This window comes from Podarcis melisellensis (genome assembly GCF_964234715.1).
Source record: "Podarcis melisellensis genome assembly, chromosome: 15".
In the NCBI taxonomy this organism is placed as follows: Eukaryota; Metazoa; Chordata; class Lepidosauria; order Squamata; family Lacertidae; genus Podarcis; species Podarcis melisellensis.
In genome coordinates, this window is record NC_138532.1 from 40231372 (window position 1) to 40259130 (window position 27759).

Here is a 27759-nt window from a genome sequence, read left to right on the forward strand (position 1 = left end):
CATTGGGGTGGTCTTCCTGTGCTTTGTTTGACCTTATTGCCACTGTTACATCTTCCATTTGAGAGATGAGAGATGGAACTGAGCTTACTGCTAGCACTGATTAGAATCTGCACTGTGGTTTAAGGCAGTCCCTCTTCTTGTTCTGTTCCAATTAAACATGCTTCTCTTTCAGAGAACATCATGGGGATATCTCTCCTGTGCGGTCTGGTGTTCTGGAGTGGGGGATTGGTCCCAGATCTGAATTGATTGTTTCCCTTTCCAATGTCAGTGTTTGAGAATTCTAGTCAATATGTTTGGCAAGAGCCTGCCTTGCTCTTGCACATCTCACTATGATGGTGCTAGTTATGCCCAATAAGCTTATTAGAAAATTATATCCCATCCAAGCACCAGTGCTCCAGATACTACAGCTACTTGAGGGAAAAATTAAAATCACAGAATTGTAGAGTCAGAAGGGACCCAAAGGGTCATATAGTCCAAACCCCTTCAATGCAGGAATTATGAACCCCAAACTCAAAAGCAACTGGTGTCCTATGTTATGATATCTGAATCTAACACAAGTTGCTTAGGTGTCTTTGAAAAGTGAAAATTCCAGACATTTATTAATCATTAGCTAAATATCTGGGGCAAAGAATAGATATAACGGTATTCATAAGATTTAGCACTTATTTTGAAAAAAACTATTACTCAGTATTTGCCAACAGAGCTGTACATTTATAATTTGTATCGTATCTGGCTGGTTGTGGCAAAACAAATTTGCTTTTCACAAACTTCTAAGACACAAATTTGACAAAGCATTTCTGAAGAGCTGCTAACAGGTGCCATCCTTCAAGAATTAGCAATTCTAAAGATGTCTATCAAAATGTAGATGGCAATGTCATTTTTAAAGATAATTTGAATAGTTCAAAATGCTGGGACTATAACATATTATAGCAGCTGTAAGAACCACATTTGATTTCAGTATTAAAACTCTATTTGCTTCTTAAATGCATAGATTCTGCTTCATCAACTAAAAAAGCCACACATACAGACAAAATCGTAACCAAGAGTTCTGGCTGCAAGCAGCACACCACACTGCCAACTTAAACCAAACTGAGAATGCTTGTCGAACAGTAATTTCTCACAGTGGGCTTTGTAATTCCACAAGTGGACATAAACACAATAGCTCACTCCTGTGATCCTCAGCAACTGATATTCAGAGGCACAGTGCCACCAACACTGGGTAAAATAACCATCATGACTAGTAGACATTGTCAGCCTAATCCTCCATGAATTTATTAGTAAAGAAACACATTATTGTTTGGGTTGTTCTTTGTCAGACTAAAACTGGCACAGGCTACAGTAGAACTTTCACCAGAACAGAATACAGGGATTAAAATAATATTCAGGGGTTAAAAAGGAGTTTGAACACATACAAGTGAAAGCTGCTTCAAACTTATTGTATTTACATCCCACACCTTCAGCAAATTTATATGGTCGTACCTTGGTTTTCAAACAGAATGCGTTCCAGAAGTCCATTCGACTTCCGAAACATTCAGAAACGAAGGCACGGCTTCTGATTGGCTGCAGGAACATCCTTCAGCGAATCAGAAACTGCGCGGGACGTTCAGCTTCCAAGGCAAAGTTCGCAAACTGGAATACCTACTTCTAGGTTTCCGATGTTTGAGTTCCAAGTTGTTTGTGAACTAAGCTGTTCAAAAACCAAAGTACGACTGTACTCCCTGGGAGGATAAGAATAAAAGTGCAACAGAAATAAATAAATAAGTAAATAAAGTATACAAACCAACATGAATTAAAACAGCAACAAATGGTTAAACGAAGCACTAAAATAAAACTGCTCCGAGTTAAAATGAGCTGACATTAGCGGTCCTTAAAAGCATGGGGAAACGGAAGTGATTTTGCTTGGTGCCTAAATTATGAGAGAATGCCAGGTGGATCTCCATGAAGAGGGCATTGCAAAAGCAACCATGTTCATTGCAACTACTTAAATTCTCCCCCTAGCAGGCATATGGTGTGAATGACAGATGCTGTTTCTAAACAATGCAGATGGGCCAAGGAGCCATGGCCAAATGGGATTCCTTGGCAAGCATACCCTGCATCTTTAGAAACACGCGCCTGCCGTTCCACTTTATGGTTTCCTATAGGAAATACATAAAGCAACCCTTGAAGGGATTCTTACAAGAAGAATGGTGTAGGGATGCAAAACAACTACAGTTTTGAAATAATATGTCTCTGGAAACAAACAAAAAAAGATAATGAAGTATTCCAATATGCATTCTTCAAGCCTTGCTGCAGCTCACCATTTTGTCAGTCAACAACAAAATTCACACAATATGCTGCAGAAGAGGACAACACTGTTGTGCATTCCTAAAAAGGTGATCTATCACCTTTTATTAGAGTGAACTAAATCATCACAAAGCAGCCAATAAGCTTTCCAGTTCTTTCCCCCATGTTCCTTCAAAATTGTCTTCTGGAGAAGACGAGGGATGTTTCAAGGCATTAATATCTAGTTTTAAGAGTGCTGTAGAACTCTAAAGCTTCCAATTTTGTGACTTTTAGTTGGCCTTAATGAAGTGTTTTATACCACTGGGGATATTTTTAATGGCTACTCCATCATTGTCTATATTCTGAAAGAGTAATTTACCAAATATCTTTGTAGCTCTTCTACATGGGGTTTTACCTCGTATTTTTATACTGCCAACAGCAGCCTGGACAAGAAACAACTGAAGTAAAATCCTGGCTCCATCAGTATCAGAACAAGCAAATATAAAAAGGAATGATAGAAGCACAAGGATAGCTGCAGAGGAAGATTCTATTTTAGAAAATTACAAACATATGGAAGTCTATTCCATCACCACATGAGATCTGCACTTGCATGAAGAATCAGTTCACCATTCTCTATTTGTAGTACAAAACAAATAACCATTATCCTGAAGCTGCAAGTAAAAAACACACTGGGAAGGAAAAGGGGGAAGGAAAATGCACAAGGTATCCTACCTTTTATTTATAGGTTTCTCATCTTTCTCGTAAGGCTTCACAAACCATTTCCCGATGCGCACAAAGTTCCGGTTCATTAGACATCTTTCCACCAGGTTGTGAATTGCTTTGAATAGCAGAGTGCGACATTCATAGGAAAGCCCATTCTCCCATACACCGTCTTCCTCATCTGCAAGCATGGGAGGGAGAAAAAAAAGTTAACAGCCAGCTTTCAGTGGAGGTGCAAAGAAAAAGAACGCCACCAACAATAACAGCAATAACATTAGTGCTGACTAAAAGGTCACTTCATACATTACATTTAAGAGTACCCCATAGGCTTCTTCAACATAAACATATTGAAGAGTCTTACAGAAAGACAGAAAATGGCCCATCAAGCCAAATACAGGCCACCCAATTAGGAGCTCTCTGTTGTCTCAGACAGAGGTCTCATGCTGCTCTTAAAAGACCTTTCTATTTAACCACAGATGCCAGGGACAGGACCTGGGTTTTTCTGCACGCCAGTCATTTGCTCTGTCAATGAACTCTAAGAGCGCTCCTGCTGTCGAAGTTTAGAATGCATTATCTTTGGGGAAAGGACATATCTTCTTAATTTTTATTATTACAGGCACCATCTAGCCCAAGCTGGGTACTTTGGTTTTAATGGAACATACACAACACTCCCATCAAACTCAACCAGAGGCTTAGACGTATTTGCCACACACAGGCTCAGGCCCCATATAAACTAAAGAAGTGGGTCCTGTTACACTAGAACATGACTGTGATGTTCCAGGAATCCCTTAAAAAGGCCTGGCCCCGGTAGTCACTAGGTCACTTCCTCAGATACTCCACTGAAGCCTGACTTCCCTTAAAATACCTGCTTCTGGTAGCTACTTACTTAAGAGGAACAAAGCTCTCTTCATATATTCATTCACACAAGGTAGGTAGGAGTGGGGGGGGGGGTGGAAAATTAACTTTTAGAATCTACCCAGATCAGAACACAGGCAGTTGAAACATTAACCCACATTTAATTAAGGAACATTACATTAAGAACAAGAAGCCATTTCATACATTTATTATTATTATCATTATTATTATTATTAATTATTATTATCATCCCGTCCATCTGGCTGGGTTTCCCTAGCCACTCTGGGCATCTTACAAGAGTTCTATCCTAACACCCCTTAATAAATATGCAAACTATTTTACATATGTTTTTATTATCCTGCTCATCTAATTCCTTCTTTCTTTCCATCCTTTCAACCACTCTCTTCTTCAGTGATAATTTCCAACACTCACTTCCTCACATTCTACTCCACTCCCCTATTGACAATCATTCTATTCCATTCACTCTTCTGCCACGATGACCAAGAAATACAATTGGGGGACAGAGTTTGACAGCACATCCTTGCCATAACACTTCCAATAATGCCTGTTTGGCTTTCTTTCATAGGAATGAATGGTTGCTATACACTCTTATGAGTAAAAGTACAGTGGTACCTCGGGTTAAGTACTTAATTCGTTCCGGAAGTCCGTACTTAACCTGAAACTGTTCTTAACCTGAAGCACCACTTTAGCTAATGGGGCCTCCTGCTGCCGCCGCGCTGCTGGAGCACGATTTCTGTTCTCATCCTGAAGCAAAGTTCTTAACCTGAAGCACTATTTCTGGGTTAGCGGAGTCTGTAACCTGAAGTGTATGTAACCTGAAGCGTATGTAACCTGAGGTACTACTGTACTGCCCTTGGGAATAGTTTTGAGGTGAGGTCACAACCTAACACACCCTGACTTGATCCTCACTGAACTGACTGCACTGCTGCAGCAGCAGTCGTGCTCCCCCCACCCACTCCAATAGTCCATATGATATGCAAGCTTCTTCCACTCCCAATAATTTACAGTAATAAATAAGATGACTAGACAGAATGTGGTTCTGACCCAGTTAAGCCTACAAGTCTGTATCCAGAAACACATAAATGTCAGCCTTGGGGGGAAAACTACTGCGCTGGGGAACAGTGGTGAGGAGAGGTCACAACCTGACCCAGCTCAACCCCAAGCAACCCAGTAATTGCAGGAATTATAGAGAATTGTGGGGCATGACACACAAGCATGGTGAACCTTTGCTACAGCCAGAAATACAAATGAGATAGGCATCAAAACACTAGAAGTTTGAGAGTTGTCGTCAGTCATTACTGTCCAGTTCATTCCAATATACCTACACAAACTCAGCTTTCACCAAGAGTAGACAATGACATCAGCTGAAGTCTCTGTAATGTTTCCACATGTCCACTCAGACAACAGGGAAGAAGTGTCTGTCCTAAGGTTTCCAGGAGTACAGGTGCCCACATCAAGATCTACGTTTAGGAGCAAATGGCATGGACTTTCTAGAATCTCTAGACAGAAGCAAAACTTGCATTTCCCCAGAACACATAATGCCAAATTTGAATCCATCTGATGTATTCCCCAGACAAAAAAAAAAAAAAGTTTAACCTGACAGAAACTTTCACAGTGTGTTTTTATCATGCACATCAGATATTGTTTCCATGTTAACAGACTTCTTTCAGTCAGATTGCAGCACTACAGTTAAATGCCTTGTTCCTTTTCCCAGGCAGGAGTATGTACCACATAACCACTTTAAAAAGGTGGCTGGCTGCCATCTGAAGAATTTTGAGCTCAATGTCTATTACATGAGTTTACCAGCACCAACTTTAGAAGGCGGATGTCTGGCTGAAAAGGCAAACGATAAGTCAATCAAGATTTCTTTCTACCCATTTTATTGCCTCCAGGTTGAATAATAAAGGTCACTAAAGACAGTGCTTGTTTAACCAGTTTCCAAGCTCTTACCTCAAAAAGGGTCTAGCACTTCTTTGGGAAAAGATACTGAAGCTTCAAATTTTTCTATCCATGTTGATCAACACTTAGATGTACCAAGGAGTGGGTTGAACTTGGCAACACTGATAAGTACTACCAGAATCCAATAATGAAGCCTGTCAGATTTATATGGGGTGGAGCTGTGGGTTAAACCACAGAGCCTAGGACTTGCTGATCAGAAGGTCAGCGGTTTGAATCCCCGCGACGGAGTGAGCTCCCGTTGCTCGGTCCCTGGCTCCTGCCAACCTAGCAGTTCAAAAGCACGTCAATGTGCAAGTAGATAAATAGGTACTGCTCTGGCGGGAAAGTAAACAGCGTTTCCGTGCGCTGCTCTGGTTCACCAGAAGTGGCTTAGTCATGCTGGCCACATGACTCGGAAGCTGTACGCCGGCTCCCTCGGCCAATAAAGCGAGATGAGCGCTGCAACCCCAGAGTCAGTCACGACTGGACCTAATGGCCAGGGGTCCCTTTACCTTTACCTAAGCTCACATGAGGTTATTAAGAGAGCACAGGATCATCATACAAACACCTAAACACACACTCACACAAAATGTCAGCCAGTTTTCAAAAGGTTTCTTCAGAATAAAATCCTGATTCGTCACTCAGTCCCATGCAGGGTTGTATGCCCCAATTCAGAAGGTGCACAGAAAATAATACAGGGAGGCAGCTCCTGGGAATCACTAATGGAGGAGGTATACTGCCTTCAAGCCTTACTAATGAGAATCTGTTCACCACTACAAAGAGATAAGATGTTGGACTAGATAGGCTAGAGGTGGGGAACCTCAGGCCCAGGAACCAAATGCAGCCCTCCAGGTCTTTCTTGCTCTCTGGATTCTTCCTCGACCATGCCTCCTTCCCAGCCCACACCCCCCAGCAGCCATTCTATGCTCTGCAACTTCTTTGAGTGCTTTTGCTTGACTGGAATGTGTTTTTAAATTATGATAATGCCTCTTCCTTGCCTGGATGGAAAATGAAGCAGAATATGGGTGTGGCTGGAATGTAGCCTACAGTACAAAGGAAAGAGTCATATCCATTGCTCCACCCACTTTTGCCTCTGGTCCTGTGGCCCTCGGGCTGAAAAAGGGTTTCCATCCCTGACACATAACTATCGGTCTGACCCAACAGAGCTCTTCTTGCGCAAGATTCTGCTTTCATATAATTTTCAATGCAGGTTGTACAGCCCAGTCACCTGCCAGCATAGTCCATTTTTATAATAGGGCTACTCCTGACTTGTCTCTGTTCTGACTCACGTTTTAAATATGTTCAGGAAGTGACCACAAAGAGCTAAAGTGGTGTGCCTCTGCAACATCATTAAGGCTCAAATAATAAAGGCATGCAAACCAACAGATACTGTGTCCTAAGATTTCTGAAGCTATAGTGGTTCCATTTGATTATGGGGCAGTACTATAAACCAGACAACAAACAAACAAAACCATGAGCTCACAAAGCCCAATTATAATACAGGCTTAACTTTCCAAGGATGAAAGAGATGTACAATATGGGCAGGATCCCTGGAGATGTTCCTCCGGTCTTAGCTGTTTGTTTTCCATTGATACTTAAGACACCTGTTTTGTCTTCTTCCTTCAAGAACAGCTGCAAATGATTTGAAGATCCACAATCTTTGATACCTCCCTCTCCATGGAGGCGCAGATTGCAGCTATAACAAAGGCGACATTTTTTCATCTCCGCCAAGCTAAGCAGTTGGCTCCTTACCTCCCTCGCCCTGACCTAGCCACTGTGATCCACGCGACGGTCACCTCCAGACCGGATTATTGTAACTCGCTCTACATGGGGCTGCCCTTGAGACTGACCCAGAAACTCCAGCGGGTGCAGAATGCCGCGGCGAGACTCCTTACGGGGTCCTCGCTGCGAGATCACATTCACCCAGTGCTATACCAGCTGCACTGGCTCCCAGTGGAGTACAGGATCAGGTTTAAGGTGCTGGTTTAAACCTTCAAAGCCCTATACGGCCTAGGACCCTCGTACCTATGGGACTGCCTCTCCTGGTATGTCCCACAGAGGAACTTATGGTCTTCAAATAAAAACATCTTGAAGGTCCCAGGCCACAGAGAGGTTAGGCTGGCCTCAACTACAGCCAGGGCTTTTTCAGCTGCGGTTCCAATCTGGTGGAACGCTCTGTCACAAGAGACTAGGGCCCTGCAGGACTTGACATCTTTCCACAGGGCCTGCAAGACAGCTGTTCCACCAGGCCTTTGGTCAGGGCGCAGCCTGACCCCCTCCTTTGGCAATCTTTACAGAACTTTAGTTTATGGTTGCCATCAATTTTGATTTTAATTAATTTTTATAATGTTTTTAGAATGTTGCACTATTAGTGTTGTTAGCCGCCCTGAGCCCGGCTTCGGCTGGGGAGGGTGGGATATAAATAAATTATTATTGTTATTATTAACAATGCCTTAAAACTTCTCATAGTAGACCTCTAAGACAACCTCAGCCATAGGGCATCAAGAGGCCATTTGACCATTTAGCATTCAGGGTCAAAGACCCTTGTGCGGATTCTCCATAGCTCCAAATGTGAGGACAAATACCCCAGTGATGCAAAACTCCAAACAGCACACAGATGCTCCTCCTCCAAAAAAATAAAGAAAGCAGAAAACAAAATGAGATCCTCATCTCATATCAAGCTTCAGAGCAGGCACAGGTTCTGCTTTTTTTGAACAGAGGAACAGAGTCTACTTTCTGTAGTGCTGAGTTCTGCAGCAGGCCAAAGAAGAAGAGAACTAAACTAATACTGCCTATTCTGGAGCTCAACCTCTCCCCCCCCCTCTCTCTCTCTCACACACACACACACAAGTCATCTGGCATCTTCAGAGTCAGAGTCAACAGAGATAACAAATACTGTATGGCTTCTGTGCCAAACAAGAGATTTGTTGTCAAGGGAGACTCTGCATTCAAGTAAAAGGTAAAATCACATATTCACTTCTTACACACAGCCAGGAAGTTTACACTGCAGACTTCTCACTGCATGGAGAGATAAAACAGAACTAGCAGCCCCCCCCCAAAAAAAAACCATAAAAGGAATGCATGAGATTAACAGCAAAATTTGTAACGATCCAAAACACAAGTTGGATTAAAGGATCAATTCTACGTAAACATATTTAGCAGAAAGTAAATTGCATTGAACTCAGCAGGAGATGCTTCCTATTTAGAATTCATGTTTAGAATGTGGTCTTGAGCAATTCAAGTGGACTTACTAGGCAAGACACTCCCTGGTGATAATTGCAACCTACCAAGCAGGGACATCACAGGGATAAACATGATTGTGACACCACAAGTTTAAAATGTGTCAACCTGAAATCATGAAAGCATATCCTGGAGTACTAAATCATTAATCCAGTTGCTGTCTTTGACCACCATTCACCCTAAAAAGGGTTCAGTTAGTCTTCAAGAGAAAGGCGTCCTTCATGAGAAAGCAGTGCAGTCAGCCCTACATAAGCTCTTTATCTGCCCTAACTAGCTGTCCGTAGGAACATGCTTTTCAGCAAACCACTGCAGAACTATAATTATCTGGAGGACACAAGCAAAACTTGATGCTTTCTGTGGGAGTCTATTCAGCCCCTGATGAGTACACAGCTCTCCATAATAACGGAGAGCAACATACACAAAGGGAACACAAACTCCTCGCCATTAAAGAATCAGGAGACAGACTCAAAACGTAACTACAAGATAATGATCAGATGGAAGAAGTACCCATCTTGCAAAATAAAAAAAGAGAATTACTTCACCTTCAAGGCACAGAATAGATCTAATGAGATTAAGCTGAAATGAACCTTCAGAAGCGCCTTCAGGAATGATTTAATACACCATTAGTTGGGAAGAGAGGGTGCCACATGTTTGAAAAAATTGTGCCAAGTTCCCTTGTGGTGCACACATGTGTATATGAGAACATAGCTTTGCAAAACTCATGTTTTCTGGAAAGAGATTAGAACATTTAATATATGTTTTCTGGACAAGCGATTGCAGAGGCTTTAGGTATGTTCCAGAAGGCTTTTTCTCCACTCCCTAATCCAGAAGAATGAAACACATACACACATACCTGTTCTTAGAAGTTACAGCCTTTATTTATTACTGTCAAGACTGGTTGTCAGGACATGCTATAAAATAGTATTTAACAGAGTACCTTGAGATTCTGGATAAAGACAAGGGTTGCTAAATGGAAATCAAGTGACAACTTGTTCATTATCATATTTTTTTCAATAGGTGGCAGAATATTGAATTCCTGTTGCCAAGAGATTATTTTTTTCCTAATTAAAAAAAAAAGGAGTCAGTACTATTGATACTGTTACAAATTCTTTAGTGTTTAACACTATTTAAAACAAATTGACATAGGGTCATGTTTTTCAATGCAGACACTGTTTTTGACGATTGTATCACATCAAGCACAACACAGCAAGACAAGGAATACTGCCCATTTGCCCAAACAACAGAAACCTATTTCCTTCCCTAAAAACCCACTGAAAATGAGAGCAGTGGGAGGACTTAACGTGCTTGCCCTTGGCGATGTCAACACACAGACAATCTCTTCCTCGGGATCTCAATTGCCTGTAATCACACAGGGGAGAAAAAAATTCTAAAGATGTCAAAGTAGCAACAGCTCAGAGCTCCACATGGGCACATACACGTGAAAGCCCACTAACACATACAAGGGGTATTGTACCCCTTAAAAGCTTACATCTCATTAAAAAACCAAGCCACACAAAAATTTGCTACAAAACTAGAGTTCAATACTGCTCTTGTGTGTTTATGCATGTGCACACACTCACACACTATCAAGAACAGTCCAATAAGGAGAAATTCACACAAGCATTTTTATTTTCTGAGCTCACCCTTTCAGACCACTTTTGGAAACGCAGCAAGCCACATTGACATGGCATACTTTTTTAAACTGTTAACATGCTACAATCCCATTCAATTCAGATATATTTGCAAAGGATTCTAGACACTTGGTGGGCCAATAAGCTGTGACAGTGGCAAGGAACCTACTACTTGATAAATGCCTGAACAGTCCCCAGTTATTGCAATCCAGCTCTGCAAGGATAACAAGATGACTGACCTAGTCTGTGCAGCATGAGAGGCCTTGAAGAAGCATATGCAGCAGTTCTGGGTGTCAAGCTCAGCTGGTTGGAACCACTCAACTAGCAAGAATGGCATGGCGTGCTGACTTCATTCAAGGTACTGTACTTTTCCGTGTATAAGACTAGGTTTTTTTAACTTTAAAATAAGGTTAAAAATCTGGGGGCCTCTTATACACGAATAGTGCATATGCCCATTTTCTAAATTTGGGGTCCCCAAAAGTAGGGGGCATCTTATACATGGAAAAATACGGTATGTGGAGGACTCCCATGAATATGGCATATGCTTTGTGCTTACCTTGGGTAGTAGGGCCATCAACATTACACAGCTGCCCAAAACTGTACTGGGTAAGCAGAAGGAACTGCTCGCCTTCAGTGGTGCTTTGACAATGAGCTGAGGCTGTGCCATGGTGGCACAGAGTGGGGCTCCACACAACACTTCCACACAAGGGAGTCAGAGCTTTGGGCAAAAGCCAGTTCCACTGCAGATATGATTAGTTACCTCTGCATTCAAATTTGGGGTTTCTTTTTTGGGGGGGTGAAGAATACGGTTGTAGGATCAGTCCATATAACCTATAGCCACAAGCCCATCCTTTCTCCAAGGGTTACTCAGGGGTTGGCCTGGGCAGCTCATCTTGTCAACATCAACCACTTCATCCTGCCTTCTTTACACTAACATTCAGAAGTTTCAATGCAATAAAGCTGTGGCCTATTCTATACCCAGCTCTATCTCCATCTCCTCTCTCTGTTGGGTTACAGGTGCAGGCACAAGTTCTGTTATGATGTGTCTGCAGCAACTTCTAGTCAAAATGTGGCAGGCAACAGTTCCTGGAAATCAGATCCCAAAGAAATATACAGGGGTGGGTGGAAGTAAATAGGAAGCCTTAAATGCAGCTCCTTTAAGCTGCAAAAAAGAATGGAGAACTATATACCCAAGATTCTTAGCTTACATAGACAGGTGCAACAAGAGAGAAGCACACATTTTTCTCCTGTTTCACTTATCCCCCAACCAGATCTTGCTGATATCTTTGCTGGGCTGGCAACAACCAATCAAATAACTGGGACCAAGATCGCTGCATCAGGAAGTGCTCAGTTCCTTAGTGGGGTTGATTGACAGTGCTACAACTTGCCAGTCAACATTTTTAGCTACAACCCAGGAAGGCTCAAACCATTCTCCTCAGCTTAGGGAAGGCTTATGGCAGTTGGACAAGCTCTTAAGTAAATAGAAGCCCCTGGTACTCCATCATAAACTAGTGTCTAAAAGAAAGGGGCCAACAGAGCTCAGAATAAGAGACAACATGTTTTGCATCAAGAGTTACTGGCAAAGAGCCCAGCAGGCAAAAGCCTGCCAGATCCCTTCATGCAACTCAGTTCCATGTGGATCTCATGACACAGTGATTGACATATTGGTTGTCCAAACACTGGCTAAGGTTGTAGCATGATAAATAGAGAATATTCCTGATCTTGGGAGGGTTTTGCTTAAATAAATAATGAATTTAAGCCTGTTCCTGGCTTCTCTTTGACACGTATTTGTGTGACCAAGAAACTGAATGCAGACTCATCCCTTAATGAATCCATCTGAGAGAAATACAAGGAAAAGCTGGAATGAAGCTGAAGGGTAAGAAACTTACCTGCTATGCCAGACCTTGGGCTTATAAGGCAAAAGTTCGTCTTCTACTTTTTCCACATAAGAGTAGTTTGCTAATATATTCACCCTAATGAGAAAAACTTGAGAACGCCATTATGAGGCAGGCAAAACCTGCCCACCGAACCTCACTCTCTTGAGTAATGTAGCCTATACCAATACGAGGCTGATGAGGAAATGCAGTTTGTGTGTGTGTGTACACACACACACACACACACACACACACACACACACAAACACAGCTGTTCCAAGAGACCATTCAAGGGTTCTTCCTTCTACTGGCATCTATCATAATGTCAGACAGATATTTTACTAATATTCCAGTAAAATGGGAAGGCAGAAAAGAGATGAAAACATTTTATTACCAAATGTAATATTGGCCATTGTTTTGTTTAGCAGCAGCAGGTACAGTAACAAGCACAAGCAAAGAACATTTGATAAAGAAGAGAGTGAAATGTGTGTTTAAAAAGGAGCCTCTTGATGTTTATTATTGCCCACATACAAAGACACACTTCTAGCATGCTAATACCTGCTTCAGTATTCCAGACATTCTGCAGCCAACGATCTGATTTTTCTGCTGAATGTGAAGAAAACTGATTCTACAGGAGAATTTGCAGCAGTAAAACGTACTGTATAGAGGTTGTTTTTTTTAAAAAAAAATGCTGTAAACTCTTAATAGGGAAGAGGAGGAGGTAACATTTCTCCTGCCTTCCTATTATGGCTCCTGCAAATACTCAACGTATGTAACTCTGAGAAATAAGAGACATACAGCTTATTATAATAACCAAAGAGAATTACATAAAGATCTCACTTCAAATGCTCCAACAGCATCCCACAGTACTCAAATTGCTGCAAGGACTGTTGAGTGCTTTCTTCACTAGATCATAGAGAGGGGAAATGTGGTAACTTACAGGATGTACAGTATCAATACTGCAGTTCAGTGGATGATTTATGGATAAAAGGTTTAAGACTCAATTCTCCACTCAAAAGGACCTCAGGTAACAAAAATAGAACAATGTCAGCCTGACATTCCTGAAAAATTGCTGCCTGTCAGAGTAGGTCATCCTATCCTAGGCAGACCACATGGTTTCATGTGATCGAACTGGACTGACAGGAAAGGTTTAAAAAGTTAGGGCTAGGAAAATCCCAGATGTCTTAAAATTTTGATGCCGAAAACCCTGGTGCCCAATTTCCCACACAGCCCTCCAGCCCTGTGCATAGTTAGCATTACCTGACATATAGGCACACATACTGTATCTCTCCCCCACTATAAACCACACACCATAACCTAACCAGGTTATGGGCTCACTTGTTTTTATTTTTTGCTTTTTTGCAATCTCCTTCTCATTATTCTTTACACCATGTATACTGTAATTTACTTAGGAGTTAAAGCAGTGGCGTTCAAACTTTCTAACTTGATTGAACCCATTCCACAATGACCTGTTGGCCCAGAAGTTCCATGTTTTAAAAACAGGGCCGGTCCCAATATGAGACAGAGTGAGACAACTGCCTCAGATGGTAGGTACTTGGAAGGGGGGGCAGTAGTGAGAGCTCCACAGCTGCTCTTCCTGAGTACCCTAGCCTTATATGGAGAATGAAGCTACAAATGCCATGCGGTCTGACTCCTGCACCACCAAAGCTAACCTGCTGCTCTGAGTTGCAGTGGATGAAACCATCCCACTGACAGTATTGTCATTCATCTTCCATGCTTTGAATCTTCTTCACCTTAGGCAGCAAATGTCCTGGGCAGGCTCTGAATTTTTAAAAATGCTGTAACATATGTATCTATATGGTGTGCAGTCAGTGCACTGACCAGGCCTACTGAGGCTTCATGAATTCAGGGTATACCTAGAATGTACTCACCATTTGCTTGTGGCTGCCAAAGCAGGGGAAAGTTGCAGTGGTGGTTTTGTTATTTGGGTGAAGACAAAGGGAATATGATTGAAACCAAGTGAAACATGCCTTTTAAATAGTTTGAAAATTACTATAAATGCTACAAGCCACTTGCATGTAGCAGCACCTTGCCAAGCATTACAAGAAAAATTACAAAACTAGAGTAGCTGATCAAAAACAAAAAACTCTGCTTAACAAGCTCAAGTCAAATATTGAGCTCCAAACTTATTACTTCATAGAAGATGGCATCAAACAAGGAAATGTTTCCAAGAAATATGACAATTTCTTTCCTTCAAATTTCTTTAACATCAGATAAAGCATAAAAACCATAGCTGTATGATTAACCTAGAAAGGAGTAATAAACAAATAAATGTTCAGGGGTGGGAGGGAAATTATGCCATTTTCAACAGACTTCCAAACATAGTCCAAGTGTTTTGAGCAACAGCAAACACACACATTAAAAGATGGCAAAGTCCAAACTGCACTTTGTACTCTAACTTCCACATCCTACAACAGCACACGGAGTTATCTCTGAAGAGATTTAAACCTATCAGCTTCTCCAAACTTACACAGCTGGAAACTCTCATTTGATAACAAATCAAGAATGAGATATAAATCCAGGTTCTTATTTCATCACTTTTATTGTTTATGAACTGGAACCTTCCCTTTTTGGAAGGGTGGATTGATAAACTGTTCCAGCATAATGGCTATGCAGTTGCCATTATGTATAACACAAACCTGGTATACATATAAAAGTTGCTCCATTTCCAAACCACCATTGGGAAATAAAGAACAACTCAGAGGCTTGAGCGCTCCATCTCCCTACATTATTGTATCTCCCCCCCCCCACTAAAAAAAAACCTGCTTTTGTTTCCATTGGCTGCACATCTGCACTGCCATTCTCACGGACCATTGCTAGCTCAAGACTGTACTTGAGCCATAACAGCAAACTACAGTTTACAATTAACCAGGCTAAGAACACACACCAGTGCAGACACTGACTACTTTAAAGAACAAAAGGCAAAGTTGAACTCGTGAGAGAACACGAAGAGAGAAGTAGCATACAAGCTTGGAAGGTGCTTCCAATCTCTTAAACATTGCTGAAATAGAGCAAAGGCTGTGACATGATGCAGACACTAAGTGCATCAGTTAAAAACCATGTCCTAAGAGTGTGTAGTATAAGTTCTTTCCTTTCATTAAAGATACATTAATTTAAAGACATGTACCACCTGAGGTAATGTGATTAGCTTACTGAGGTAGCAAAATTAGTTTACCTTGGGGAAGGGGGAGTGTTAAGATTTCTGAAGCCTAGAAACTGAAAGACACTTTTGATTAGAGAAATGATAGAAGAATGCCATTTGTTTATTGTGGAAAATGGTAATTATTAACCAAGCCACATGATGTAGGAAAATCTGTGTAACCATGACTCTTGAGCCAAAAAGTCTATTTGGAAATAATTAACATTAACTAATATTTTTACTGTATGTGAAGAGGAGGGGTGTGTGGAAAATGGTTCCTTAAACCATCTCCTTGCTGAATATTCAGATGTTGTAACTCCCTCCCTAAGAATGAGCCTATATACAAAATATTATTCCAGGAAGGAACCTGTTCTGCGATCCTGACACTACAGCAGCTACCACTTACTTTCCAAAGGCAGTTTTGAAAGTGTTAAATGCAAAGCTGTTGGAAAGCGACCAAGTTAAAGTGATGGCGGTGAAAACAGACATTAAGTTCAGTTTCATGACGGAGAAGATCAAGCCTCACTTCTCAAGCTCCAGCATTGCACTGACCCTATTCTTGCCATGAGCAGCAAAAAGCAGTGTGCATTCAACCTCATCTAGCCTCAGAATTTGTGCACAGTTAAATTTTCTTTTTTTAAAAAAAAAGTGATCTAGAAAATTAAATTGCACATAAATAACCAAGGGATCTCAGGACAAGTTCCTGGGGAGAAAATATATCCATTACACTTTACTGGACTTGTCTCATCCCTTGAGCCTTTTGGATACGGAAAGCAATGTGTCTAACTTACCATATAGCCATCAAAAGCAAGTTTGCGGGGTGGGGGCAGAAATCGTGCCTCACTCTGCTCCCAAAAGACACACAGGCTCAAGCTTCCCATAGGAGCATAATTCCAAAAGAAGCGGCCAAAAGGGGCACATGCCAGCCAGTGCAGTCTTAAGTATGTTTACTCAGAAGCAGGGTTTGAAATTAGCAGGGTGCCAGGTGCATTTTGTGCCTAAAGATTATCCATTTGTGAGCACCTCAAGAAGTCGGGTTCCATTTTTCCACCTGGCTGACACTCAAGGATTACTGAAATGTATGTGCTTTGAAGCCTCAAAGTACCGTATTTTTCGCACCATAGGACGCACTTTTTCCCCTCCAAAAATGAAGGGGAATGGTGCGAATGCAGGCTTTCGCTGAAGCCTGGAGAGTGAGAGGGGTCGGTGCGCACCGACCCCTCACGCTCTCCAGGCTTCGCGGACCTCTCCGCAAGGAGCCGGAGCGCTCCGGCTCCTTGCGGAGAGTTGCCAGCATGGTGAAGCCTGCGCGCACTGAGCTCAGCGCGCCCAGGCTTCGCGGACCTCTCCGCAAGGAGCTGGAGCGCTCCGGCTCCTTGCGGAGAGTTGCCAGCATGCCGAAGCCTGCGCGCGCTGAGTTCAGCGCGCCCAGGCTTCGCGGACCTCTCCACAAGCAGCGGGAGTGCTCCCACGGCTTGCAGAGAGCTGCCTGTTTGCGGGCTGGGGTCGGGGGAAGCTCGAGCTTCCCCCGCCCCAGCCCCGCGCCTGGGGGGGGGGAAATAATTTTTTCCCCTTTATTTCCCCCCCAAAAAATGGGTGCGCCCTATGGTCCGGTGCGCCCTATGGTGCGAAAAATACGGTATATGTTAAGGATAGACTATATGTTAAGAAGTTTAACAATAAAGGGTTGAGTGCTTTGAAAACTGAAGTATGGTACCAATATTATTATTATAAACACCAAATGAAACATGTGTTAACAATTTCTGCTAAAAATACGATATTAACAATGTGTCATTTATGTGAATTGTGTATTAGTTCATTCTTATTAATAAATAAAAAGTGTTGCTGACACCCCCCACCCAAAAGGTGTCTAGACATTCTGTTTTGATGCTCACAACCCAGGGGTCGCAGGAGCCATTTGGCTTCTAGCTTTTCTATCTCAGTTTCTAACACTGCTCAGAAGCAAGCACCCATTGAAATAAAAAAAAGAGTTGTAAAGCGGTTCCAGCCTAACATGCGTTTTTGTCTAGCAAATTATACATGAGCAGAGTAAAATCTTTACAGAATATTTTGTCAGCCAAAGCCTCTATTTACATACACACATGTAACACTGTTCACATGTACCAGTACTTAGGGAAGAGGCTCGAGGAAACGCGTGCACACACACCCCCCCCTTATTAAGCCATCTTGCATTGGCAACAAGATTGTCAAGCCCGAAGTCCATGTTTGCCATCTTGCACCCATTCACCGCCCCCTTCTGTGGAGATATGAACCACGGACAAGTTATTGCTGGCACAGCAAAGGCCTGGAAGGTGCTGTTGATTAAACCTTTCCAGCTTTTACGCATATCAAGTACCAAGATAAAAACCGCAAATGAAGAAACACACTGAGAGGTTGCGCAAAAGGCACTGAGGCAATTGCTTTGAAAAGGAACCATTCCGATGAACAGAACATGTCTCCACATGTATCCAAAAGGTTGCCAAAGAACACGATACCATTAACTTTTTGTTTTTTTCTAAACAGATTCAAGAGGCTGAGAAATAAGGCTTCACACTCCCAGCTGAGCAGCCCCAATCTTTCTCCTGCCAGCAGGAAAAGGATTTGGGCTCCCTCAGCTAGGGTGTGGGAGGCTTTGCGCTGCCCGGCTGAGAGGGCCATGCCAGCAAAGGGAGCCCTGGCGAAAGAACCTGTCAGGCTCTGTTTGCAGGGATCCCTCTGTATTTGCCAGCAAGGGGTTGGGGGAGCAATTAACCTCTTTCTTCTAGGAAAAGGAGGCTGTTTCCTCGCCCCTCACCCCTTGACAGGGAAGGTGAAGGATCCCTGTGATTGCAGCTGTCAGTCTCCATTCTCAGGGATCCCTCCGTCTCCACTGGTGGTGGTGGGGAGACAAGCAAGCAGCATCTTTCTCCCAAGAAAAGGAGGCCACTTGCCCACCCCTTCTACCTTGCCAGAGAAGGGAGCCGTGCAAACAGAGCCTGTCACACTTCGTCACAGGGCTCCCTCCGTCTGAGCAGCAGGCTGGGGCCTGCTGCATTGGCCACGACCTGTGAGGTGCTGGGGTGAAAGCACCTCAGTTCCCACGCAGTGAGAGCTGAAGCAGTATCACCCAGGGCCTCGCAGGCTGGGGCCAATGCAGCTCTTTGTATATCGCCAAACTGCCATGTCTGGCTGGTGATATACTGCGATGCTCAAGACCTAATATCGCCCAGCCCTAATCTGTATATTGTGATATTTAGCTGATGATATAACACAACGCAGGTAACAAGGTATCGCCCAACCCTAATAAGCAGCATAGGCTTCCACTTCTCCCTGTCCTTCATCACTTGCTATTCCACCCATTGAAAGAATGCCTAAACCATGGGTAGGCAAGCTAAGGCCCGGGGGCTGGATCCAGTCCGATCGCCTTCTAAATCTGGCCCACGGACAGTCCGGGAATCAGCGTGTTTTTACATGAGTAGAATGTGTCCTTTTATTTAAAATGCATCTCTGGGTTATTTGTGGGGCATAGGAATTCATTCATTATTATTTTTTCCAAAATATAGTCTGCCCCCCCCCCAAGGTCTGAGGGACAGTGGACTGCCCCCCTGCTGAAAAAGTTTGTTGACCCCTGGCCTAAACCATTTCCAAAATCCAGGAATTCAACTACATTATACATGGACACACAATTCTATTTCCATGGTTTATCACTAGCACAGAATATGCACAGTCCTGTTTATCTGTTTGGGTGGGGGGGAGAGAAAGAGAGAGGCAGACACAACCACTATTGCTCCTATCAGGACAGACTGTTGCTTTCCTAGCAAGCTGCAAGCAATGGAGATGTCCTACTTTAAGCCCTGCAGGGGAGGAATTACAATAATCGAGCTTCTATTGTCACTGGGGACATGTGTCACTGTTGTGAGGCTGTCATAAGATAAAAATAATACCACAGCCAAGAGCTGGCTGCACAGCTGAAGGGGTAATTTTCATATTACATCTGGTAAATGGTATCAAGATTCTTCACCCAATACCCTGGCTTCAGAAACAAATCCCTTCAAGCCAATGCAGGAAGAAGGCTCTGTGGAGAGCAGGGAAAAAAGAGAGAAAAGAGCAGCAGTTATCCCAGGCTTGATGCCGATAGCCAATGCAGCCAGCTGGCAGAGGCATCCAAGCATTCCCTTCCAGGCAAAATAACAAGGTCCGGGCCTGAAGAACAAGGAAGCATACAGCTAGATGGCAGAAAACATCACCAATTCTGTACTGTTTGGTTTAAGGAAGATCCAAGAAAACCAACAAAATGATGAGAAGCCTCTTGAAGGAGCCTGCATTCAGTTCCTTCAGCGGCGCTATGCAAGGCAGAATACTTCCAGATCCAAGTAGTATCCTTCAATCTGGTGATTTTTAAACTATGCTCCATCAAACCCTGCTTTTCAGTGGTTTATCGAAGAGAAAAATAAGTTGCAGTAGACAAGCTTCTGTGAAAGACAACCTGTCCACAAGTGCGATGTTCTGCTACGTGCAACCACAAACAAATGCCAGGTATATTTTAGGGTGCACTTTCAGTTCCCACAGAACGACAACAAGGCCCAAATGGACTGCCTACCTAGCACTACATGCAAACTGGCTATGTGCCCTCAGGATCTTCTGCATAACACAAAGGTGTTCTGTGGCAGAAAAGCCAATGTGGAAATGGTTCCCTGGAGGTAGAAAGCTTGAAAACTGCTGCTTTAAATCAATTACTAAAAAGCTCCAGCCAATAGACTTGCACAAAGGGCCACTGCCAAAAACTCTTAATGCATCCAAGGACCTGCAGCCGCAGAAACACCATTTCATGCTCCGAAGCAAAGCCAGAACCCAGTAAGTGTCCAAGAAGGTCTGAGAACGTATAATCATTCCTTTTCATAAGCTTGCCCAATATCATTGCACAACTTTCTAAGAATTTTCACTCAAGTCATTCTCCTCCCTCTCGTGATAAGATGCCCAATACTACATTATACTGCTCACAGTTGTTTTCAGCCAGAGAGACATAGCACAGAAGTTTCAGAATTCAGAAAAAATGCATTATATATAATCCATCCACAGTCAAAGCTTTCCAGCTAAATGAAGCACAAAACCTAGTCAATTAATTTTAGGAAGTTTCAGTATATTACACATAAAAGGAAATGTGATAATAAAAACTCGCCAGCGAAATAACAGAATTGGTAGTGAACTTTTTTTAAAAAAAAATGAACATGTAAATCAAAACATTCAGCAAGTTAACTGAGCCTTAATAAACAGCAAAGGCTCATACTACCAAGGTGGCACAAGAAAAAAGGATCAGCAGAAAAATTCTCTTATGCCTTATCAAGTGTGCAAAACATGTAACAAAGGCTAAACCACAGTATGCAGTGTTGATCTATATCTGAAGCATAAGCTCAGTTAAATCCCATATAATTGCATGTTCAGCTATAAGAAGGGTCAGCTACTTGAGCAACCCAGCCCAACTTTTCCCCTCTACAGTACCTACTGGGAACAACAAATCTGAGGCTACAGAACCTTGGACCTCACTTTTTACTCCACTCTTAAAAGTGGCACTCCAAGATAAACAAGCATATATAAGGGTCTGAAAGCAGTTTCTCTCTTTCAGATATATCCCAGGTGCCTTCTTAGAAAATGGTATTGCATAACCCCTTCTGAATGCATTAATGTAGAAAACTATGAAAAAGCCCATTGAAGCTAACAGCCAACAACAACTTTTCACTAAGCTGCAGGTCAGGTATTCCTGAATACAAAGTCAAAAGTCACAAGATTTAAGAGTTGTGGACAATGTGGGGAAACCAGTACAAATAAGTGCATTGTATTCCTGCAATGGAATGCACTGACAAGATGGAACATTTATGTAAAAAGAACAAAATATAAAAAGAAAGCATTTAGACAAACTAAGGCCCAGGCAAAATAAGGCCCAGGAGCCGGATGCGGACCCCAGGCTCGTAAATCCAGCCAGCAGACCCTGATGCCCGCTCGGTCAGTCCCCACGCGCTGCGGGTGCTGGTGCGGCTTCAGATTGGCTGCAGGAAGCCTTGCTGCCTGCGGCTAAGGTAAAACCAGTGCGGCCATGGATGGAGAAGACGGCAGGAGAGCAGTGGGTCTGGGCTACACCATGGGCCTCGTGACGGGCGCACCGCAGGGCTTCAGCCAGTTTGGTACACCTGCTAGCCCCGTGCCTGGCAGCTGGCTTGGCGCTGCTGCTGGTGGCGCGCTCGGCGGCCACACTGGAGCAGCTGGAGGGCGAGCTGCGCATCGCCTGCCTGACACTCCGTGTGCGCGGCCTGCCCGCCAGCCTTGGACAATGGGCCACAGCGCATGGTGCAAGCCGCCTGTTAGCTCTGCGGGGATGGGCCGATGGAGCGGCGGCTGCTCCTCAACAACACCGGTGAGCAGTCACTGCCGAGACGCGCTCCTGAGCGCGTGCAGAGTGCGTTCCCCCTCCATCTTCAGAGGCAGCTGCAGGACCGGCTTGCAGGGTATTTATATTTTTCAAAATATAGTCCAGCCCCCCACAAGGTCTGAGGGACAGTGGACCGGCCCCCTGCTGAAAAAGTTTGCTGAACCCTGATTTAGACTACTGCTGCAAGATATTGCAAGCAAGACTATGGTCATTATTCTCTGGCAATAATGTCCTATTTCAACTTAAATTGTACCATACTTTTGAAGGTTCATTTGCAAGGCTACATTGACCCCTGCAGTAAATCAAACTTGAAAGCTATTGCTCCATTTTTATTAAAAGCTTCCATAACTCGTGGATACACACAACAATGGTTCCACTGTGATTCTAGGAATAGGACAATTTACAAGCTTTGTTTCAAAAGGCTGAAATAGATTTCCGGCTCGATGAGATGTTATGACCAGTATCCAAAGGTCTGTGCACTACCTACCACGCATGCATGCATGCATACATGCATGCGGGGATGGTTTTTCAGTTTTTACCACATTCCCCTTTTTGAAGGGCCAATTCCAGCAGGAAGCTGGACCCTCTGGAACAGCATTCCATAAGGGCTAAGCTGCTGCTTCCAGGAAGGAAATTACCATAGATCCCTCAGCCAGGTATGCAAGCTCACGTCTGTGTCACCCATTCCAAATCAATGAAGGGTTGGTGGTAGAGGACAGCCTTCATATGCAAAAGGTCCCAAACCAAAATCCCTAGCATGTCTAGTTGCATGGACAAAACAGGCTGATGCAGTCACACATTCCTACAACTGAATGCTAAAAGCTTAGATTACTATCAGTGTTTGCATTCCTATGCAACCTTGCAAACAGCCTCTTGTGTGCGTACATCTATCACATAAATATATTAAATCAGATTTGTTTGTTTTGCTGCCTTTCCATTCTTTCAGATGGTGTTCTGAGTAAAATGAAAATCTGAATATCCCCAAAATACAAAAAGTGTCCCGGTAAGAAAGACATCTCCCTTTCCCATCTTGAATGCCTTAATGCACCAAGCTTAAACAGATACTCCTGCAAATCTACTGGCCTTTGCTCAGAAGCAGCCCAGGACAAAAATAGGTTTATGGTCTAAGTTACAGCTCAGCTTTACAGAAGACAGGCTGTGCAAGTTATGACTGAGGTAACTCACAGGGCAAAATAAGGAAGCTATAGATGTACTACCAGAATGCCCAAGTATCTGATCTGCAAGTGACTCCTTTTTTTGCAAAAGCCTCTCCGTTCTAGGACTACTGGCTTTAACCACGTCCTGCTCCCACTAACTCAAGTACTTAAAACACATCTGCGATTTTAACAATAAAACCCTTCTCTAGTATATAATATGCCACTGTTGGGTTAAGTATTCCTATAGAAGAGTGGTACATATGGAGATTCAATAAGATTATGCTAATAAAACTAGTGCAATTGTTTCAAGTCGACTGGCACCATGGCAACGATAACTGCTTCCCCTATTTATAATGTACACAGAAAACTATATGTAGTGTAAATGCTAGCAAACAGAGGTACAAATGAGGAATCTCCCTCTTCAGATCTCCTCTTTGCCTTAGGCAAGCCACTTAAGTTTAGAGTTAATCATAGAGCTGATACACATAGAATTGTAGAGTTGGAAATGACCACAAGGGTCATCTACTCCAACCCCCTGCAATGCAGGAATCTTCTGCCCAACGTGGGGCTCAAACCCACAACCCTGAGATTAAGAGTCTCATGCTCTACCAACTGAGTTATCCCAGATGAACCGTCTGTTTGCACCCAGGAGATGCCAGGACCAATCCCTGGTGCCTCAACTTAAAAAGGAGCAGGGAGCAAGGGATGGTAAAGACCTTCTGCATGAGAAGCTGGAGAGCTGCTGCTAGCCAGAGTAGGTGACACTAGGTAAAATGGACAAAAAACATGAAATGGTAAAAAGCAGCTTCTTGCATTCTGACACACACACTCAGTCTCAGCCACATGAAGAGATTAACTACATTGCAGGGCTGCTGCAGAGACGACTGAAATGCTGTACACAAGTGCTTTAAGCAAGTGTTAATTACCATAATCACCTGAAATAAAAAGATATTTGCGAAAGTGGATATAGGCTAGAGCTAGAGGTCTGTATTCTTTTTACAACATAGGGGACTGTAACTCTTTACTGCCAACATGAGCCAGCCAACGTTGAGGCTTCTCAAGTGCATGTTGAAGGAACCCACTGAATCAATAGGACTTTAAAATATTTGTCATGGTTGCTAGTTCCCTGTAGAACACTCCATAAACAGGCAAAATATTTTAGACCAGGTGCAATTTAGAACCAGAAGCAATTATCCCTTTCATAGCATATTTTCTGTATGTCTTGTAATAGAGCAGTACAGTACATGATTACATTGTTATATCATTATTTATATCACATGTTTAGTATTTTTCCAATTTTGTATGTTTAATATTAAATATTAAATATCAGCCTCGGTGCAGCCACCAAGCACTACAATCTTAAGAGGCATTCCTTAATAAAAACACTCTCCATTCCCCAATACACAAACAGGCAAATTACGAGTGTAAGGAAGGAAATGGCACTTTTTTCTGGGCACCAAGTTCCACAATGGGTGCCATAACCACAAAAATGCTCCAATCTAAATCTTCAGTGTCCCAGAGGTACTCAGTTTCCTCTGGGTTATGCTTTAGAGCTCAAAAGCAAGCTTAAGATAAAAATACATAATAAAAAAGAAATTGCCAACACAGCTTTATAATTTGGCACTTGCCTGGTTACCTGCAACAGGTAAGACAATGGCTCCCAGATGACCCAAACGTCCCATTGCTGCCATAGAGATCACTGGCATTTGAAGTCAGCACCATCCATTAAGCATTGTTAGTGACACAGTTTCATACAGATCAGCTGCAATCATAAAGATCTCCTTCCTCCCCATCTAGCATGGAGGAAATCACGTAGCACTACATAGAGGCCGCTCCTGCAGCTTCACCCTCGCTGCCCGTCGTGTGTTGGGACAAGAATGCCAGACAGATGGGAGAGCAAAGTGTCAGAAGCATCACCATGAAGCTAGGGGGGAAAGGAGTAATATGGGCAACTACCTACTGAAGAGTTATTGCCAAGACTACAACAGTACCATGTCTATATTTAGTGACTATCTCTGCCTGCAGACAGTTTAAACATGACCTGCCATGCGATCTCACATATTTCAAGCGTTCAAAATGGCCTCATGTGTACTCTCACAGTCATCTTTACAACAGCCCTTTCAGGAAGGACACTGCTATTATTCCTATGATCTGATTTAAGAAAAACAACTGTATTTTTATACTACTCAGATGTTCACAGACTTGAGAAAGAAGCTTGTCTGAGGCCACCTAGCGAGTTCATGGCTGAGTCATGATCGGGGACTTCTGATTCACAGCTCAAATGTCCTAGAAACCACACTACACAGAATTTAAACAGGAAGTAGTAGTGTGACAGAAAGGCTGCTTAATGTACCTGAATGACTATTAAGCATTTAGGAATTTTCAATATAGCACAGAGAGTGTGCTAGGTGTACATAAGAGTAAGAGATTATAGTGTTTAAATAGGACATTTAAAGATTTAAGTGCATCTTCAGGCTCATAAAACCAGATTGCTGCCAAGGCAGAGCGGAGAGAGAAAACAGTCCAAACTTGAAATAGTTTTATATAGATGATCCTACTGCAATCAACATGTACTCAAATTTCTAGTGTCAATTCATACTAAAAAAGCATCAGGCTGCTTTATACAGCTAAGTCACAATAGCAGGTCATAACTGGTGAGAAGACAATGTGGGTCAGAATCAATAACAGCATGTAACAGGTAATTCAGATTTGCCAGCTTCCTCCCCAACTTTAAACCTTTCCTCAAGATCTACTTCTACAAAGCTACTCCAGTCTCAACTTTCAAAAAAACCCCAAACCACAAAACTGCTGTTATTTTACATACACCCCCCCCCCCGGCTTGGAGCAGCATCTCTCGCCATGCTCTGCATGAACACTCAAAACAGCTGACAAATAAGCATCACACAGCAGCCAATGCGCAAGAATAAGGCTGCACACACACCATATCTTTAAAGCACATCTGAAACACATTTTTTCACTTGTGAATGGTTGCTGGGAATTTTAACTCTGTGAGGACAGTGCTCATAATTTTTTAGGGGGGGGAGTTGCTTTAAATGTATAGTGTGTACACAGCCTAAGTGACACCTGTGGGGTCTATCATATGCTGCCGATTCTGAAACCACCAGTTTAATTATACACAACTGCCTTATAACATGCTGCCTTATATCAGGTCAGGCCCATCTAGCCCAATACTGTGTATTTTGACTGGAAGTGGTTCTCCAAAATCTCTAGAAGTCCTCGACTACAAGTTGATATTTTAACTGGAGATGCCAAGGATTCAACTTGGGACCTTCTACATGCAAAGCATGTGTTCTGCCGCTGAACTATAGTCCCGCCCCATCACCTATACTTCAAGATGGTGGTTTAAAACAGCCAATGCAGCCTCCACATCTAAGCCTCCTTTTCCTAACAAAAGCCAGCTGTACCTCTGGCTTTAGCAACATACCTAACAAAAAATATACCTTACAGAACAAAATTACCTAGACACAGAATGACTTATAGAAGCACATGACTCCACACCTGCCTCACTATCACAGATGTTTACATTCAACACAAATACTTGTGTTCTATACATTCAAACTTATATTCCACCCACTTTTTCAAATGTGTTAACATATCTTTAGAGAGAGAAAAACAAAGCAATCCCACAAGATGTTCTCCAAGATTTCTCCCACACAATCAGAAGACCAGTTTGCACTTCTATGTATTTGCTATTTATTTGGCACCCCAAGGGCACATGACATTTTATGGAGTAACATTAGCTGGAGAGAAGTCCCTGACCAAAGGAGGTTCCAATATAATAATTATTTCTGAACAGCAGAGTAAAAAAAGTAAGGTGAATAATTGCAATAATGTGTACTTCATCTCTCAATTCTCAATAAATCCAAGCTTATTAGAGCAGCAAACTAGGAAAATAAAATTGTATATCTGAAAGATACCACCACACACAGTGTCCAAGCCTTCTCTGCCTTACCTGTTAGGTCATGATGAATTAGGTCAGTAAAATTCGGGTCATCGCCCCACCAGAATATCCACAATTCTCTGCGCCCAGGCCTCTGGTCTCGCCGCCACACACTCAAGACGTCAGCTTTGAGGCAACGACTGTAGCTGCTTAGGATAGGGTCTTCTTCGGTAACCGGGAACAGGATTGGTGCAGATGTTGGACCCTGCCATACGTAGCGTTTCCATTTAATTCCTGTTAAATCGGCCTGAAAGAAAATTGTAACAGAAATTAGACTAGAGGGAACAGGAAGGTTTCATTCTAAAATTGCAGCAGTTACCAAAGACATATTTCTATTCACTTCCCAGCAGGTCTTTCTCCCATTTCACTAAGCACATATGCATTTTGGACTTAAAAAATGCATTTTCCCTACCACCTCCTTATGACAACTTTCGGTCAATAAGCCAGTGGCAATGACTTCAATCCCTGCTCCGTTCAAATCAGTGGGAGTTTTGTTATTCAAACAGAGCATCCTAGGATGTCAGAATATCATAAAAT

The 27759-nt window shown here is 42.8% G+C and overlaps 1 protein-coding gene across 1 annotated transcript in view; it reads right to left on the reverse strand.

Annotated features, from left to right (window-relative positions):
* MED13 (mediator complex subunit 13) overlaps window positions 1-27759 on the reverse strand; it is a 102954-nt gene that overhangs the window by 71332 nt on the left and 3863 nt on the right. Inside the window, exons 2-3 of the mRNA XM_081890132.1 lie at window positions 27235-27469; window positions 2995-3163 (exon numbers count right to left, since the gene is read on the reverse strand). Of these exons, the coding sequence (XP_081746258.1) occupies window positions 2995-3163; window positions 27235-27469 (404 nt within the window). The remainder of the gene's footprint in view (window positions 1-2994; window positions 3164-27234; window positions 27470-27759) is intronic.